The 15,663-nt window shown below is 41.4% G+C and overlaps 1 protein-coding gene across 8 annotated transcripts in view; it reads left to right on the top strand.

Annotated features, from left to right (window-relative positions):
* greb1l (GREB1 like retinoic acid receptor coactivator) overlaps window positions 1-15,663 on the top strand; it is a 293,936-nt gene that overhangs the window by 248,507 nt on the left and 29,766 nt on the right. For all 8 annotated transcript variants that reach the window (XM_063062702.1, XM_063062729.1, XM_063062718.1 and 5 more), the window contains one exon: window positions 743-947. In XM_063062702.1, the coding sequence (XP_062918772.1) occupies window positions 743-947 (205 nt within the window). The remainder of the gene's footprint in view (window positions 1-742; window positions 948-15,663) is intronic.

Genomic DNA, 15,663 nt, shown 5'->3' with positions numbered 1-15,663 from the left:
TCACCTGGGAGTGAAACTTTGTTGTCATTTATGTTGCTTGGCTTTGATTTGTAGGATATGATGGCATTCAAGCCCTGCCGCAGTTGCTGAACATCCTACTGTGATTCAGGTTTAGTGTGGAATTGCTACTTAGCATATGTGATGGTCTTTCAGAAGTCATTCCTGGACCTTTTATACTTACCTGGATTGCCAGTCTTGAACACTACCAATCTTGCTCTCAGAAGATTTCAAACTCTTGGTTCTTTGAGGACTTCTGGTTGGCTAGGACTCTGAATGATTTTGTGGGGATACACTCATCCATGAGTATCTTTATGACAGCAGGGCATATTTATTCAGGTCTGTTGCTAAGTCCTTGTACATGGTCCAGTGTACTGTCTCGTAGTGGACCCGTAGCTGCTCCTCTACCTCCTGTGACCATCTCTTTACTCTGGTGCTGTGCTCTTTAGTCTCTGCCTATATGCAGGTAGTCAGAATCAGAATCAGGTTTATTATCACGGGCATGTGACGTTAAATTTGTTAACTTCACGTCCAAAGCATATCTGGATTATTCATTGGAAAACCAGCCATTCTTGTCTATAAATTGATTTCATAAGTACACTTGACAAAACATGTATATTATTGAAATTTTTACATGCGACACAAGTTTCTCCTTATTTTCTATAATCTACAACGTTTGTAGAACAGGCTTCAGATTTGATTAATTACCTTTACTTAACAATATTTCCTTAAATTGTTTTGGCAGAATTCAAAATTAGTGAAGAGTCCTATCTTTACACCTACTACCGGGCGGCATGAGCATGGTCTTCTGAACCTCTACCATGCCATGGAAGGTGCAAATCACCTTCATATCCTTGTGATTAAAGAGTTTGAAATGCCATTTTATCGAAAATATTGGCCCAACCACATTATGTTGGTATTACCAGGCACATTCAATGGTGCAGGGGTTGGTAAGTAAACACTGCTATCTGCTAATAACCTTTGATTATTGTGTTTAAAAGATTAATAATTGATGTCAAGTTACATGTGAATTTTAGCAGCGTTGTTTACCTTTTACATCGGTATGATGATTTTCCGCATCAGGTTCCCACGGTCATCTTGAATACTGTATACCTCTTCCCATCAAGTCTCTTGTAAAAAGGCTATTCCCTTTACTGTTCCCAGGATGAGGCTTTCCTTTCTAGGACATCAGGGGTGTCCTCCTTCTTTAAAGAATGGGGTTTCCACCTCTCCACCATTGATGCTGCCCTCACCTGCATCTCCTCCATTCCTGAACATCTGCGCTCACTCCACCTTCCCACTGCCTTAACGGTGATAGAGTTCCTCTTACCCTAACCTATACCCTACCATCCTATCCCCCACATCAAGCACATCATTCTCCTCCCACCATCTCCAAAGGGATCCTACCACCAAACATATCTTTACCTCTTCCCATGTCCCCACTTTTCACAGGTGTCGGTCCCTCTGCGATTCCCTTGTCCATTCGTCCCTCCCCACTAATCCTCCTCCTGGCACTTATCCCTGCAAGCAGCCAAAGTGGTACATCTGCCCAGTCCTCACCTCCATTCAGGGCCCTAAATAGTCCTTCCAGGTGAGGCAACACTCCACCTATGAATCCGCTGGAGTTGTCTATTGTGTCTGTTGCTCCTGATGCAGCCTCTTCCAAATCTGTGAGAACCGTCATAAACTGGGGTCTGCTTTGAGTTCTGACAAAAGTGGAACTTCTCGGTGGTCAAACATTTAAATTCCAATTCTCATTCCTGTTCTGACAAATGCTGAGATGAAGCCAGCCTCAGGGTGGAGGAGCAACTCCTTTATATTAAGACTCGGTAGCCTCCAACCTCATGGCACGAATATCAATGTCTCCTTCTGGTTCCCCCCTCCCCTCTTCTTCTACTCCCTACTCTGGCCACTTGCCTCTTTGTAACTGCCTGTCACATTCCCCAGGGTCCCCTGCGCCGCCCCCCCCCCTTTCCCCTATGGTCCACTCCTCTGGCCTATCAGAATTTTTTCTCTCCAGCCCTTTATCTTTCCTACCGACCTGGCTTCACCTATTACATTTTAGTTATCCCCATCACAACTTTTTATTCTGGCGACTTCCCCCTTCTTTTCCAGTCCTGAAGAAGGTTCTGTGCTCAAAATGTTGACTGTTTCTTCATTTCCATAGATGCTGCCTGTCTTGCTGAGTTCCTCCAGCATTTTGTGTGTATGTTGCTCCGGATTCAAGGATTATACTTGAAAAGATTTAGACCATAAAACCATAAGATATAGGAGCAAAGTTAAGCCACTTGGCTCATCGGGTCTGCTCTGCTATTTCATCATGACTGATCCAATTTTCCTCTCAACCTCAATCTCCTGCCTACTCCCCATATCCCTTCATGTCCTGACCAGATAAGAATCTATCAACTCTGCCTTAAATTTATATAAAAAGGTGGCCTCCACAGTTGCCTGTGGCAAAGAATTCCACAGATTCACTGCACACTAACTAAAGAATCCCCTCCTCATCTCCACTCTAAAAGGGCGCCCTTCTATTCTGAGGCTGTGTTCACTAGACTTAGACTCTCCCACCACAGGAAAAATCCTCTCCACATCTACCCTATCAAGCCCTTTCACCATTCGATAGGTGTCAATGAGGTCACCCTTCATTGTTCTGAATTCCAGCGAATACAGACCCAGAGCCATCAAAATCTCTTCATATGACAAGACATTCCGAAACCAAATCATTGACATATAACGTAAAAAGAATTGGTCTTAACACGGACCCCTGTGGAACACCACTAGTCACTGGCAGCCAGCCAGAAAAGGCTCCGTTTTTCCCTCCTGCCAATCAGCCACTGCTTTTCCATGCTAGAATCTTTCCTGTAATACCATAGGCTCGTAGCTTGTAAAGCAGCCTCCTGCGTGGGACCTTGTCAAAGGCCTTCTGAAAATCCAAGTACACAACATCAATGAATTCTCCTTTGTCTCTCCTGCTTGTTATTTCTTCAAAGAATTCCAACAGATTTGTCAGGCAAGATTTTCCCTTGATGTAACCATGCTGACTACGGTCTATTTTGTCATGCGCTTCCAAGCACACTGAGATCTCATCCTTAATGATCAACTCCAACCACTGAGGTCAGACTAACTGGCCTATAGTTTCCTTTCTTCTGCCTCTCTCCCTTCTTGAAGAGTGGAGTGACATTTGCAATTTTCCAGTTTTCTGGAACCATTCCAGAATCTAATGAATCTTGAAAGATCATTACTAATGCCTCCATGATCTCTTCAGCCACCTCTTTCAAAACTCTAGGGTGTACACCATCTGGTCCAGGTGCCCTACCTACCATCAGACCTTTCAGTTTTCCTAGAACCTACTGTCTAGTAATGGAATCTTCACACACTTCATGGCCCCAACACTTTCCACCATACTGCTAGTGTCATCCACAGTGAAGACTGATGCAAAATTATTCTTCAGTTCATCCACCATTTCATTGTCCCCTATTACTACCTCACCAGCATTGTTTTTCAGTGGTCTGATATCCACTCTCACCTCTCTTTTACTCTTTATGTATCTGAAGAAACTTTTGGTATCATTTTTAATATTATTAGCTAGCTTACTTTTGTATCTATCTTTACCTTAATGACTTTTTTCATTGCCTTCTGTTAGGTTTTAAAAGTTTTCCAATCTTCTAACTTCCCACTAATTTTTGCTCTATTATATGCCCTCTCTTTGGCTTTTTTTGTTGGCTTTGAATTCTCTTGTTCACCACCGTTCTGTCATCTTGCCTTTAGAATACTTCTTCCTCCTTGAGATGTATGTATCCTGTGCCTTCCGAATTGCTTCTGGAAATTCCAGCCGTCATCCCTGCCAGTGTTCTTTTCCAATCAATTCTGGCTAAAACCTCTCTCATACCTCTGTAATCTCCTTTACTCCACTGTAATACTGATACAACTGACTTTAGCTTCTCCTTCTCAAGTTTCAGGATGAATGTGATTGAATTATGATTACGTTTCTCCTAAGGGTTCTTTTACCTTTAAGCTCTCTAATCATTCTGGTTCATTGCACAACACCCAATCCAGAATTGCTCTAAAAAGCCATGCTGTAGGCACTCCAGAATTCCCCCTCCTGTAACTCAGCAAAAAACGGATTTTCCCAATCTACCTGCATATTGAAGTCCCGCATGATATTGTAACATTGCCCTTTTGGCAAGCATTTACTATCTCCCATTGTAATTTGTAAGCCACATCCTTACGACTGTTTGGGGGGGTTCTGTAAACAACTCCCATCAGGGTCTTTTTACCCTTGCAGTTCCTTGGCTCTATTCACAATGATTCAACACCTTCTGACCGTAGGTCATCTCTTTCTGATGATTTGATTTGATTTTTTACCAAAAGAGCAACTCTGCCTCCTCTGCCTTCCTGCCTATCCTTTTGATATAATGTGTATTCTTTGACACTAAGCTCCCAGCTATGATCTTTCAGCCATGATTCAGTGATGCCTTCAACATCATACCTGCCAATCTGCAACTGTGCTGCAAGTCCATTACCCTTATTCCGTATACTGCACACACTCAAATACAACACCTTCAGTCCTGCATCCACCCTTTTTGATTTTGTCCACCTGTTACATTGCAACTCATCCTATTGACTGCAATTTTGACCTATCAGCAACCTCTCCTCACTACACATTGCCTCTGTTTGTAAACCAACTACCTCATCTTCAGCACTATTATCCGCCTTTCCTACGATACTTTTTGCATTGAAATGTTTGCAGCTCAAGACACTAGTCACACCATGCTCAACCCTTTGATTCCTAACTTACCACATCTGCCTCCACAACATCTCCACTAACTGTTCAGACACTCTGGTTCCCATCCCCCTATAACTCCAGTATAAATCCCACCATGCAGCATAATAAACTTTCCCTCTCGGATATTAGTCCCCCTCCAGTTCAGGTGCAAACTGTCCCTTCCGTATGGGTCCCACCCTCCCTGGAAGAGAGCCCAATGATCCAAAAATCTTATGCCCTCCCTCCAACACCAGCTCCTTAGCCATGTATTAAACTGTACAACCTTCCTACTTCTAGCGTCACTAGTGCATGGTACAGGTAGCAATCCTCAATTTATTCCTGTCGAATTTCATTGTTGTTTTCAATTGTATCTGCTTTCATGCGCTTCCTGTACTCATTTTAGATTAATACTTTCTGAACTTGTGCATATTGATTCAATTCATGATTGTTAACTCAAAAATATGCTTTGGGTACAAAAAAAAAGATATGTTTACCCACATTGTACCACAAGAAAGTATTTGTTCACCTTGTAAATTAAATAGCTCCTTGTTTTTCTTATACCCAATGCACTTTGACATGATCCAGTGTTAGAAAAAGCAACACTAAGGCCCAATTGAAAGTGTTTTTGATCATGAAAAAAGTGAGACAGTCACCCACTATGCATTTAGAATCTTAACATAGCACATAGAATAGTACAGCACAGTACAGGCCCTTCAGCCCACAATGTTGTGCCGACCCTCAAATCCTGCCTCCCATATAAGCCCCCATATACCTCCATATACCTGTCTAGTAGTCTCTTAAACTTCACTAGTGTATCTGCCTCCACCACTGACTCAGGCAGTGCATTCCACGCACCAACCACTCTCTGAGTAAAAAACCTTCCTCTAATATCCCCCTTGAACTTCCCACCCCTTACCTTAAAGCCATGTCCTCTTGTATTGAGCAGTGGTGCCCTGGGGAAGAGGTGCTGGCTATCCACTCTATCTATTCCTCTTATTATCTTGTACCCCTCTATCATGTCTCCTCTCATCCTCCTTCTCTCCAAAGAGTAAAGCCCTAGCTCCCTTAATCTCTGATCAGAATGCATACTTTCTAAACCAGGCAGCATCCTGGTAAATCTCCTCTGTACCCTTTCCAATGCTTCCACATCCTTCCTATAGTGCGGTGACCAGAACTGGACACAATACTCCAAGTGTGGCCTAACCAGAGTTTTATAGAGCTGCATCATTATATCGCGACTCTTAAACTCTATCCCTCGACTTATGAAAGCTAACACCCCATAAGCTTTCCTAACTACCCTATCCACCTGTGAGGCAACTTTCAGGGATCTGTGGACATGTACCCCGAGATCCCTCTGCTCCTCCACACTACCAAGTATCCTGCCATTTACTTTGTACTCTGCCTTGGAGTTTGTCCTTCCAAAGTGTACCAGCTCACACTTCTCCGGGTTGAACTCCATCTGCCACTTCTCAGCCCACTTCTGCATCCTATCAATGTCTCTCTGCAATCTTTGACAATCCTCTACACTATCTACAACACCACCAACCTTTGTGTCGTCTGCAAACTTGCCAACCCACCCTTCTACCCCAACATCCAGGTTGTTAATAAAAATCACGAAAAGTAGAGGTCCCAGAACAGATCCTTGTGGGACACCACTAGTCACAATCCTCCAATCTGAATGTACTCCCTCCACCACCACCCTCTGCCTTCTGCAGGCAAGCCAATTCTGAATCCACCTGGCCAAACTTCCCTGGATCCCACGCCTTCTGACTTTCTGAATAAGCCTACCGTGTGGAACCTTGTCAAATGCCTTACTAAAATCCATATAGATCACATCCACTGCACTACCCTCATCTATATGCCTGGTCACCTCCTCAAAGAACTCTATCAGGCTTGTTAGACGCGATCTGCCCTTCACAAAGCCGTGCTGACTATCCCTGATCAGACCATGATTCTCTAAATGCCTATAGATCCTATCTCTAAGAATCTTTTCCAACAGCTTTCCCACCACAGACGTAAGGCTCACTGGTCTATAATTACTCGGACTATCCCTACTACCTTTTTTGAACAAGGGAACAACATTCGCCTCCCTCCAATCCTCCGGTACCATTCCCGTGGACAACGAGGACATAAGGATCCTAGCCAGAGGCTCAGCAATCTCTTCTCTCGCCTCGTGGAGCAGCCTGGGGAATATTCCGTCAGGCCCCGGGGACTTATCCGTCCTAATGTATTTTAACACCTCCAACACCTCCTCTCCCTTAATATCAGCATGCTCCAGAACATCAACCTCACTCATATTGTCCTCACCATCATCAAGTTCCCTCTCATTGATGAATACCAAAGAGAAGTATTCATTGAGGACTTCGCCCACTTCCACAGCCTCCAGGCACATCTTCCCACCTTTATCCCTAATCGGTCCTATCTTCACTCCTGTCATCCTTTTTTTCTTCACATAATTGAAGACTCGCCAAGGCCTTCTCATGCCCCCTTCTTGCTTTTCTCAGCCCCTTCTTAAGCTCCTTTCTTGCTTCCCTATATACCTCAATAGACCCAGCTTATCCTTGCTTCCTAAACCTCATGTATGCTGCCTTCTTCCTCCTGACTAGATTTTCCACCTCACTTGTCGCCCATGGTTCCTTCACCCTACCATTCTTTATCTTCCTCACCGGGACAAATTTATCCCTTACATCCTGCAAGAGATCTCTAAACATCGACCACATGTCCATAGTAAATTTCCCTGCAAAAACATCATCCCAGTTCACACCCGCAAGTTCTAGCCTTATAGCCTCATAATTTGCCTTTCCCCAATTAAAAATTTTCCTGTTCTCTTTGATTCTGTCCTTTTCCAAGATAATTATAAAGGCCAGGGAGCGGTGGTCACTGTCCCCCAGATGCTCACCCACTGAGAGATCTGTGACCTGACCCGGTTCATTACCTAGTACTAGATCTAGTATGGCATTCCCCCTGGTTGGCCTGCCCACATACTGAGACAGGAATCCATCCTGGACACACTTAACAAATTCTGCCCCATCTAAACCCTTGGAACTAATCAGGTGCCAATCAATATTAGGGAAATTAAAGTCACCCATGATAACAACCCTGTTTTTTTTTTGCACCTTTCCAAATTCTGCCTCCCAATCTGCTGCTCTGTATCTCTGCTGCTACCAGGGGGCCTATAGAATACCCCCAGTAGAGTAACTGCTCCCTTCCTGTTCCTGACTTCCACCCATACTGACTCAAAAGAGGATCCTGCTACATTACCCACCTTTTCTGTAGCTGTAATAGTCTGACCAGTAATGCCACCCCTCCTCCCCCTTTTCTGTCCTCTCTATTGCTTTTAAAGCACTGAAATCCAGGAATATTGAGAATCCATTCCTGCCCTGGTGCCAGCCAAGTCTCTGTAATGGCCACTACATCATAATTCCTTTTTTTTTAATTTTATTTTTATTTGGATAAGGAATTCACAAACATCATGTACTTTTTCACACATATAACCTTTTCCATTTTTTATATGTATAAAACTATAATTATTTATACATTCTTAAGTACACATTGAGTTGATATAAAAGGAAATTAGACACTTAAATAGATAATTATGTACTGTGGTAATTCTAATCTATTAGGCTAAGTAATGGTATTAGTTGTTAAGAAAAATGGTAATTATAGTTTCCATATAACTCTTCTGGACCATTTCCACTGGTCCAAAATGTTGTATATAAACCTATGTAACAACCATTGTCGGTGTTTATATCCTAATTTGTTCATGCTTGCTCCTGCCCACAGACATAATTATCCAATCCCTATGTACTTATTTACTTAATTTTTCCATCTTTTATCCCTTTCCCAAATCTTTCCCTTTACTTGTGTTAATTCTCTATTTTCCAAAAAAAAACAAAAAAAAAGACATTTAGACTAGGGGTGCTTACGTTAGCAATATTACTGTGTTGATGAGAAGAGCAGTATAAATCATTAGGAGAGTCATCTAAAGTCTGCTCGCATTGGGGTTATATATACAATCCATTTATTCCAGATTTGATAAAATTTTTCTTTTTGAATTCTCAGGGAATAAGTCAACTTTTCCATTTTAAATATTTCCAAGATAATTTCGTGCCAATCTTCTAATGTAGGTGGTATTGGATTTAGCCACTTTCTAGTGATTGATTTCTTATTTGCCGCTAAGAGGGCCTGCAGCAACTTTATATCTTCCTTCTGTTCAAGAAACAATACATGCCCCAAATAGAGCGTCTCAAAGTTCAGAGGTATCTGGGACCTAAGTACCTTAACTAATGTTCTATGAATACCTTCACAATATAGACTTAATTTAGGGCAATCCCAGAAAATATGAAAATGATTTGCCTCCTTGGAGCCGCACCTTCTCCAACACGTCACGTTTGTATCTTTATATTTTTCCTGATATGGGGTCTTGAAGTATCTTATAACGTTTTTCCAACAATGTTCTCTCCAAGTCAAAGAATAAGTCGAGGACCATTGAAAGCTGCAGATTTTCCCCCAAGCCTCCTCTGAAAGTACCAACCCCGCTTCTTTCTCCCACTTCTCTTTAATATACAGTGTATTTACATTTTTAGCATGGGAGAGTGCATTATATACTCGAGAAACTGATTTACTAGGTATTGAACTGCAAGCCGAATTCAGAATCTTGAAAAATTCTAATTCTACTGTTGATAGGTCTGTATATCTACAACTCTGGTTAACATAGTTTCGTACTTGAAGGTACCTAAAAAAGTCATTATGTTCTAGGCCATGTTTGTCCTGCAGGATTTGGAAACTTTGTAATACTCTTTTATCTATAAATGAGAGGTAGGTTGTAAGACCTTTCTTTATCCATAGCTCAAATCTTTTATCTCCTCTGTTGGGAAGGAATTCGGTATCATATGCACACCATCTAAAGAGTTTTAACATGTTATTAATTCCACATGAATTAACCACCTTCTGCCATACTTTTAATGTAAGATTTATCCAACTGTTTTTAAATTTTTCCAACTGGGCCATCAATCCTTTGTCAGCTATTGTGGCCTGTAGAGGAAAACTGTCAACTAATCCAAATTCTATTTCCTTCCATCTAGCCTTATATTCCCTATTACACCAATATAACAGAGGGGTTATCTGTGAGGCATAAAAATAATTTCTCAGGCAAGGAAGAACCATACCTCCTCCTTCCTTCCCTAACTGTAAGGTGTTATATCGAATTCTAGGTTTCTTTCCTTGCCAGATAAAGCAGGAAATCCATTTGTCCCATTCCCTGAATTGATTATCATTCACCTCCACCGGTAAAGTACGGAAAAGATACAATAACCGAGGAAGAATATTCGTTTTTACAGTATTTATCCTTGAATTTAAACTTAAAAAGGGGATAAGATTCCATCTATGCATATCTGCTTTTATCTCTGAGATTAATGGCCCATAATTTACCTGTGACAGTGTTGAAAGATCCTTCGGCAGGGTTATTCCTAAATATTTTAATGATTTAGCTTCCCACTTAAGATCGTATGTATCCTGCAATTTTTTGGATGGTGTATAATTTAGGGACATAACCTGTGTTTTCTTTACATTTATTTTATAACCTGATATTTTCCCAAAGTCATCCAACAGTGTAAACAATGCTATAAATGATTTTTCTGGTTCACTCAGATAGACCAAAACATCATCTGCGAATAACGCCACTTTCTGTTCAATCCCTGCCACCTTGATACCTTTTACGATTTCGCTCTGTCTTATTAGTTGGGCAAGCGGTTCAATGTATAGCGCAAAAAGGAGAGGAGAAATTGGGCATCCCTGTCTAGTGCCTCTCTCTAAGATGAAAGAGTCAGAGAGGTCCCCATTTATCTTAATTCGGGCTGTAGGGCTGTCATATAGAGTCTGAATTACTTTAATAAACTTTTTTTGAAAGCCGAATCTTCCTAACACTCTGTATAGGAATGCCCAACTAACCGAATCAAAAGCTTTCTCAGCGTCCAATCCTACTACCATTGTCTCTGTCTCGTTCTTATTAACCTGTTCTAATATGTGCAGAGTTCTCCTTATGTTGTCCTGTGTTTGTCTTTGTTGAATAAATCCAATCTGGTCTAAGTGGATTAGGCCAGGTAAAAGCTTTTCCAATCTGCGTGCTAATATAGATGTAAATAGTTTGTAATCTAAATTAAGAACACTAATTGGCCGATAATTGCCACATTCTAGTTTATCTTTACCCTCTTTAGGAATAACTGAAATAATCGCTTCTCTCCAGGAAGGTGGAGTTTCTCCTCTCTGCAAGATCCAATTAAAGGTGTTAAGTAGTAATGGGGCTAACTGTGTCTTCAGGGACTTGTACCACTCTGAGCTAAACCCATCAGAACCCGGGGACTTTCCAGCCTTTAACCTAGAGATGGCCATGTTCAGTTCTTTGACAGTTACTGGTTCTAATAAACTTTCATTTTGTAAATCTGTAAGTTTAGGTAGATCTAAAAAATTCAATACACTGTCTATATAAGGCTCATTGGGGGCCCAGGGTTGGGAGTACAGCTCTCGATAATATGTTTCAAAACTCTCTTGAATTTTCCCTGTTGCACTCTCCACAAGCTTTGTCTTTGGATTCTTTATTTTATGAATTGTATTGCCTGCTTGTTGTTTTCGTAATTTATATGCTAATAATCTAGCTGATTTACCTCCTACTTCATAATTCTTTTGTCTCAGGTAAAGAAAATTTCTTTGAGTTTCCAACGTATAAATATCGTCAATTTCACTTTGCAATTTCCTAATTTCCTGTTTTCGATTTGAATTACTTTTGTTGCTATCTACAACTTGAAGTTGTTTTAATTTTCCTTGAAGGTCTGCTAATTTTTGTGCATTGATTTTTTTCATGTGAGTGGTAATGGAAATAATTTTCCCTCTCAGTACAGCTTTCAATGTATCCCATAAGATCACTGGTGATTGTTCTCCCGTGTCATTAAGGTCTAGATATTCTTTGATTTCTCCCCTTAATCTCTCCATTACTTTCGGGTTATTGAGTATATGTGAGTTTAGCCTCCATAGTGTTTTCCTCATTTTCCTTTCCAGGATTAGAGACATAGAGACTGGGCTATGATCGGACAGATCAATTGTTGCAATATTACAGTTTTTTATCCTGAGTCTATCTGTATTAAAGATAAAGAAATAGTCTATCCTTGAATAGGCTGAATGAGGGAAAGAGTAATATGTATAATCTTTACTAGTAGGGTGTAATTCCCTCCAGACATCTATAATTCCCAACACCTCCATCAATGAATTCACTTTCCGAGTCAGAGGTTTATTCTGAGTAACTATTCTTGAAGAATCTAATACAGGATTTAATCTAATATTAAAATCCCCTCCACAAATTACTACCCCTTGAGAACTGACCATTAGGTCAAAAATGTGTCTATAAAATGACCATTCACAACCTGGAGGAGCATAAACATTCAGCAATGTTATTTCTGTACCTTCTATTCTTCCTGTGGTTTTTACAAACTGTCCTTCTTTGTCTTTAGTCTCTGAAATATGTTCATAATTAAGAGTACTTGATATTAAAGTAGCTACCCTTGTTTTGTGACTCAAGTTATACGATGAATAAAATACATGCTTAAAGTCCATTCTTTTTAATTTTCCATGTTCAGATTGGCTCATATGTGTTTCCTGGAGGAAAGCTATTTGTGCCCTCTCTTTTTTCAATTTAGACATAATCTTATTTCTTTTAATTGGATTCAAAACCCCATTAATATTATAGGAAATTATTTTTACCAATTCAGTTTGCATTTTTCTCTAGTAGAAAAAAAAACACTCTTCTTTTCTAACCAAACAGTAAGCAATCCCTTCTCAACAGTAAACCAAGACATATAACCACACCCTAGACATTTTTGAACTTGTAACATTTGAAAATTTTTCCCGACTTCCCACAGTGAGGCCTGAGCACCGACCCGCCTCAGTTCAGAGGGATAACCTCTATGTTCACCCTGTGTTAGAGGGCCCTCAGCAGTCTGAATAATCGTAAGAGAATTTTCTCCTATTTATGTCTCGACCAAGTTGCTATCATTCAAGTTATTCCGCCTAGTTTATTTTCAGTTACCAGTTTTCATTTTACCTTTAAGTCCGATTTACTCTTTTCAGTCATTTCTCTTAATTAATCTGTATTCTCTGTACATTCGCCTCTGAATATTTGCAGCTTTTCCTTGTAGTTTGACACTCTGGTTCGAGTGGAGCGTCCTCGCCCCACTAACTGCCACGACTTCTGCCGAATCCTCTCCAATAGCGACTCCGGTTGGGTGATAACTTTAATAGGTAGTCCCCAGTCCGCCAGGTCCGACGTTGCCTCCTCCGCTGTAGCGTAAGTTTTTGTCCCTTTGTCGTAAAAGACTCTCAGCCGAGCTGGATACAGGGACTGGAATCTGATGTTGTTTTCCTTCAGGACTCTCCACGTTTCTGTATATTCCTTCCGTCTGGCAAGAATCCCCGGTGCGTAATCGTGGTCTAAACTGATTTTGCAGTTGTTCCACATGAAACCTTTCTTTTGCCATGCCCGTTTAAGCACCTCTTCCTTCGTTCTGTAACTGAGAAATCTGACCAGAATCGATCTGGGCTGGGCGCCTGTTGGAGGCTGTGGTGCCAACGCGCGGTAAGCCCTTTCTATCTGTAGGTCTTTTGCGGCCGGAATATCAAGGTTCTCTCTAAGCAGCTTCTCTATGAAGGGAATCATCAATCCGGGTTTACCTTCGGTTCCTTCGGGAACTCCGTAGATCCTCACATTTTCCCTTCTCGAGCGGCCTTCTTGATCTATTAGTTTCCACTGGAGTTGGTCTTGCAGCTTCAGCATTTCTGCTATCACTTCCTCGGCGTTTTGTAGCTTCTCTTCAATTCCAACAATCCTCGCTTCGGCTTCATCTATCCGCTAGTTAGTTTTTACTATTTCTCCTTTAATATCTTCCAGCTGTTTGCTGTTATCTCGTCGGAACTCGCGAATCTCTCCGAGAATCAAAGACAGAGTCACCGATTTCCCCCTCATTACCTCCGTCCTGGCTTGCCGTGGGGGAGCTAGGCCCGTCGCCTTGCTGCATCTCTTTATGTTTATCAGCCTTCGGAGCGGACTTTTTAATCTTGTTCTTAGATATCATCCTTGCCCCTTTTATTAATATAGTTATGCAATATTAAGTATTTGTCTAAATTCGATTTTGGGGCGGTTTACCTTTTTTGTCGAGAGACCTTCTCCTTACGCCACCATTAAAAAGGACAAATCAATTTGATTAAAAATATAAATTTTAATAAAATAAAAAATGCATTAGGCAGAGATGGAATTGCATTTGGCGTGTCTCGACTGCATCTTGTGTGAGCAAGTGGAAAGCATCACAATCTTGACAGCCATATTTGCAACGTCCCACTACATCATAATTCCATGTATGTATCCAAGCTCGCAGTTCATCACCTTTGTTCCTGATGCTTCTTGCATTGAGGTACACATATTTCAGCCCTTCTACCTTACTGTCGTTACACCATTTATTCTGCTTCTCTTTCCTCAAAGCCACTCTGTATGTTAGATCTGGCTTTACTCCATGCACTTCTTTCACTGCTCTATTGCTCTGGGTCCCATCCCCCTCGCAAATTAGTTTAAACCCTCCCGAACCATGCTAGCAAACCTACCTGCAAGGATATTGCTCCCCCTCGAGTTCAGGTGCAACCCATCCAATCTGTACAGGTCCCACCCTCCCTAGAAGAGATCCCAATGATCTAAAAATCTAAAACCCTGCTCCCTGCACCAACTCCTCAGCCACGCATTCAAATGCCATCTCCTCCAATTCTTACCATCACTGTCACGTAGCACTGGCAGTAATCCTGAGAACGTCACCCTTGAGGTCCTGTTCTTCAGCCTTCTGCCTAATTCCCGAAACTCACACTTCAGGACCTCATCCCTCTTCCTGCCTATGTCGTTGGTCCCAACATGTATCACTACTTCTGGTTGCTTTCCCTCTTGTACCAGGATGTCGTGCACCCGGTCAGAGACATCCCGGACCCTGGCACCCGGGAGGCAACAAACAACCAATCTGCTGGAGAAACTCAGTGGGTCAAGGAACCTCTGTGGAAGGAAAGGAGTTCCTGAGTCATTGACAATTCCCGCCACAGATGCTGCGCAACCCACTGATTCCTCCAGCAGGTTATTTGTTACTATATACAGTATTGGACTCTTTATTTAAGGAAGCATGTTATTGTGTAGGAAGCAGTTCAGGAAAGGTTTATTGAATTAATACCTTGAATGGGTGTGGTTGTTTTATGAGGAAAGGTTGAATGGCCTTGGTTTGAGTTCACTGCAGATTATGAAGTGAGAAAGGTCTTGAAAAGACAAACAGGTCTCTGACAGATTGGATATAGAGAAGTTGTTTCCTCTTGTGAGAAAATCAAATTAATAGAAAATCAAATTTATGAATTTTGTTACAAGACCTTCTCAGACTCTGGCAAAAGTCCGATCTTTTGTTTTCATATCCTCCAATGCCTGTCAAAGCTCGATGATAGATTGGCTGGGATTGAGTCCCCACCGTGGCCTTGCTGAGCCTCACTAGTTGTCTCTTAGTGGGCAAGTCAGTTCATTTGGCCCACAGTTGGATAGGGATAATTTTAGATCAAATAGTAAAGTAACAGGAGAAAATTAATGCAAACATTCCTTCACATTTTTCAGTGAAACCTGAAAAATCACACCCAATGCCAAATGAATTTTCTGGTAATAGAGGAATTTGTTAATACCAATTTCCGTGCAAAGCACTTTAGTGTCACTTAATTCTTCTAAATATTTTATTCCAGATCTAGCCTGAAATTATCAACCTTGGGCAGCTTTGGAACATCAATTCATGTTTTTTGATAGAGGAATAAACAGAGTAATGTCAGGCCAACATTTAGAGCACTGAAGC

This window comes from Mobula hypostoma, chromosome 1, assembly GCF_963921235.1.
Source record: "Mobula hypostoma chromosome 1, sMobHyp1.1, whole genome shotgun sequence".
NCBI lineage: Eukaryota > Metazoa > Chordata > Chondrichthyes > Myliobatiformes > Myliobatidae > Mobula > Mobula hypostoma.
The sequence above is the reverse complement of the archived record's forward strand: the minus strand, read 5'-3'. Positions and strand labels throughout refer to the sequence as shown.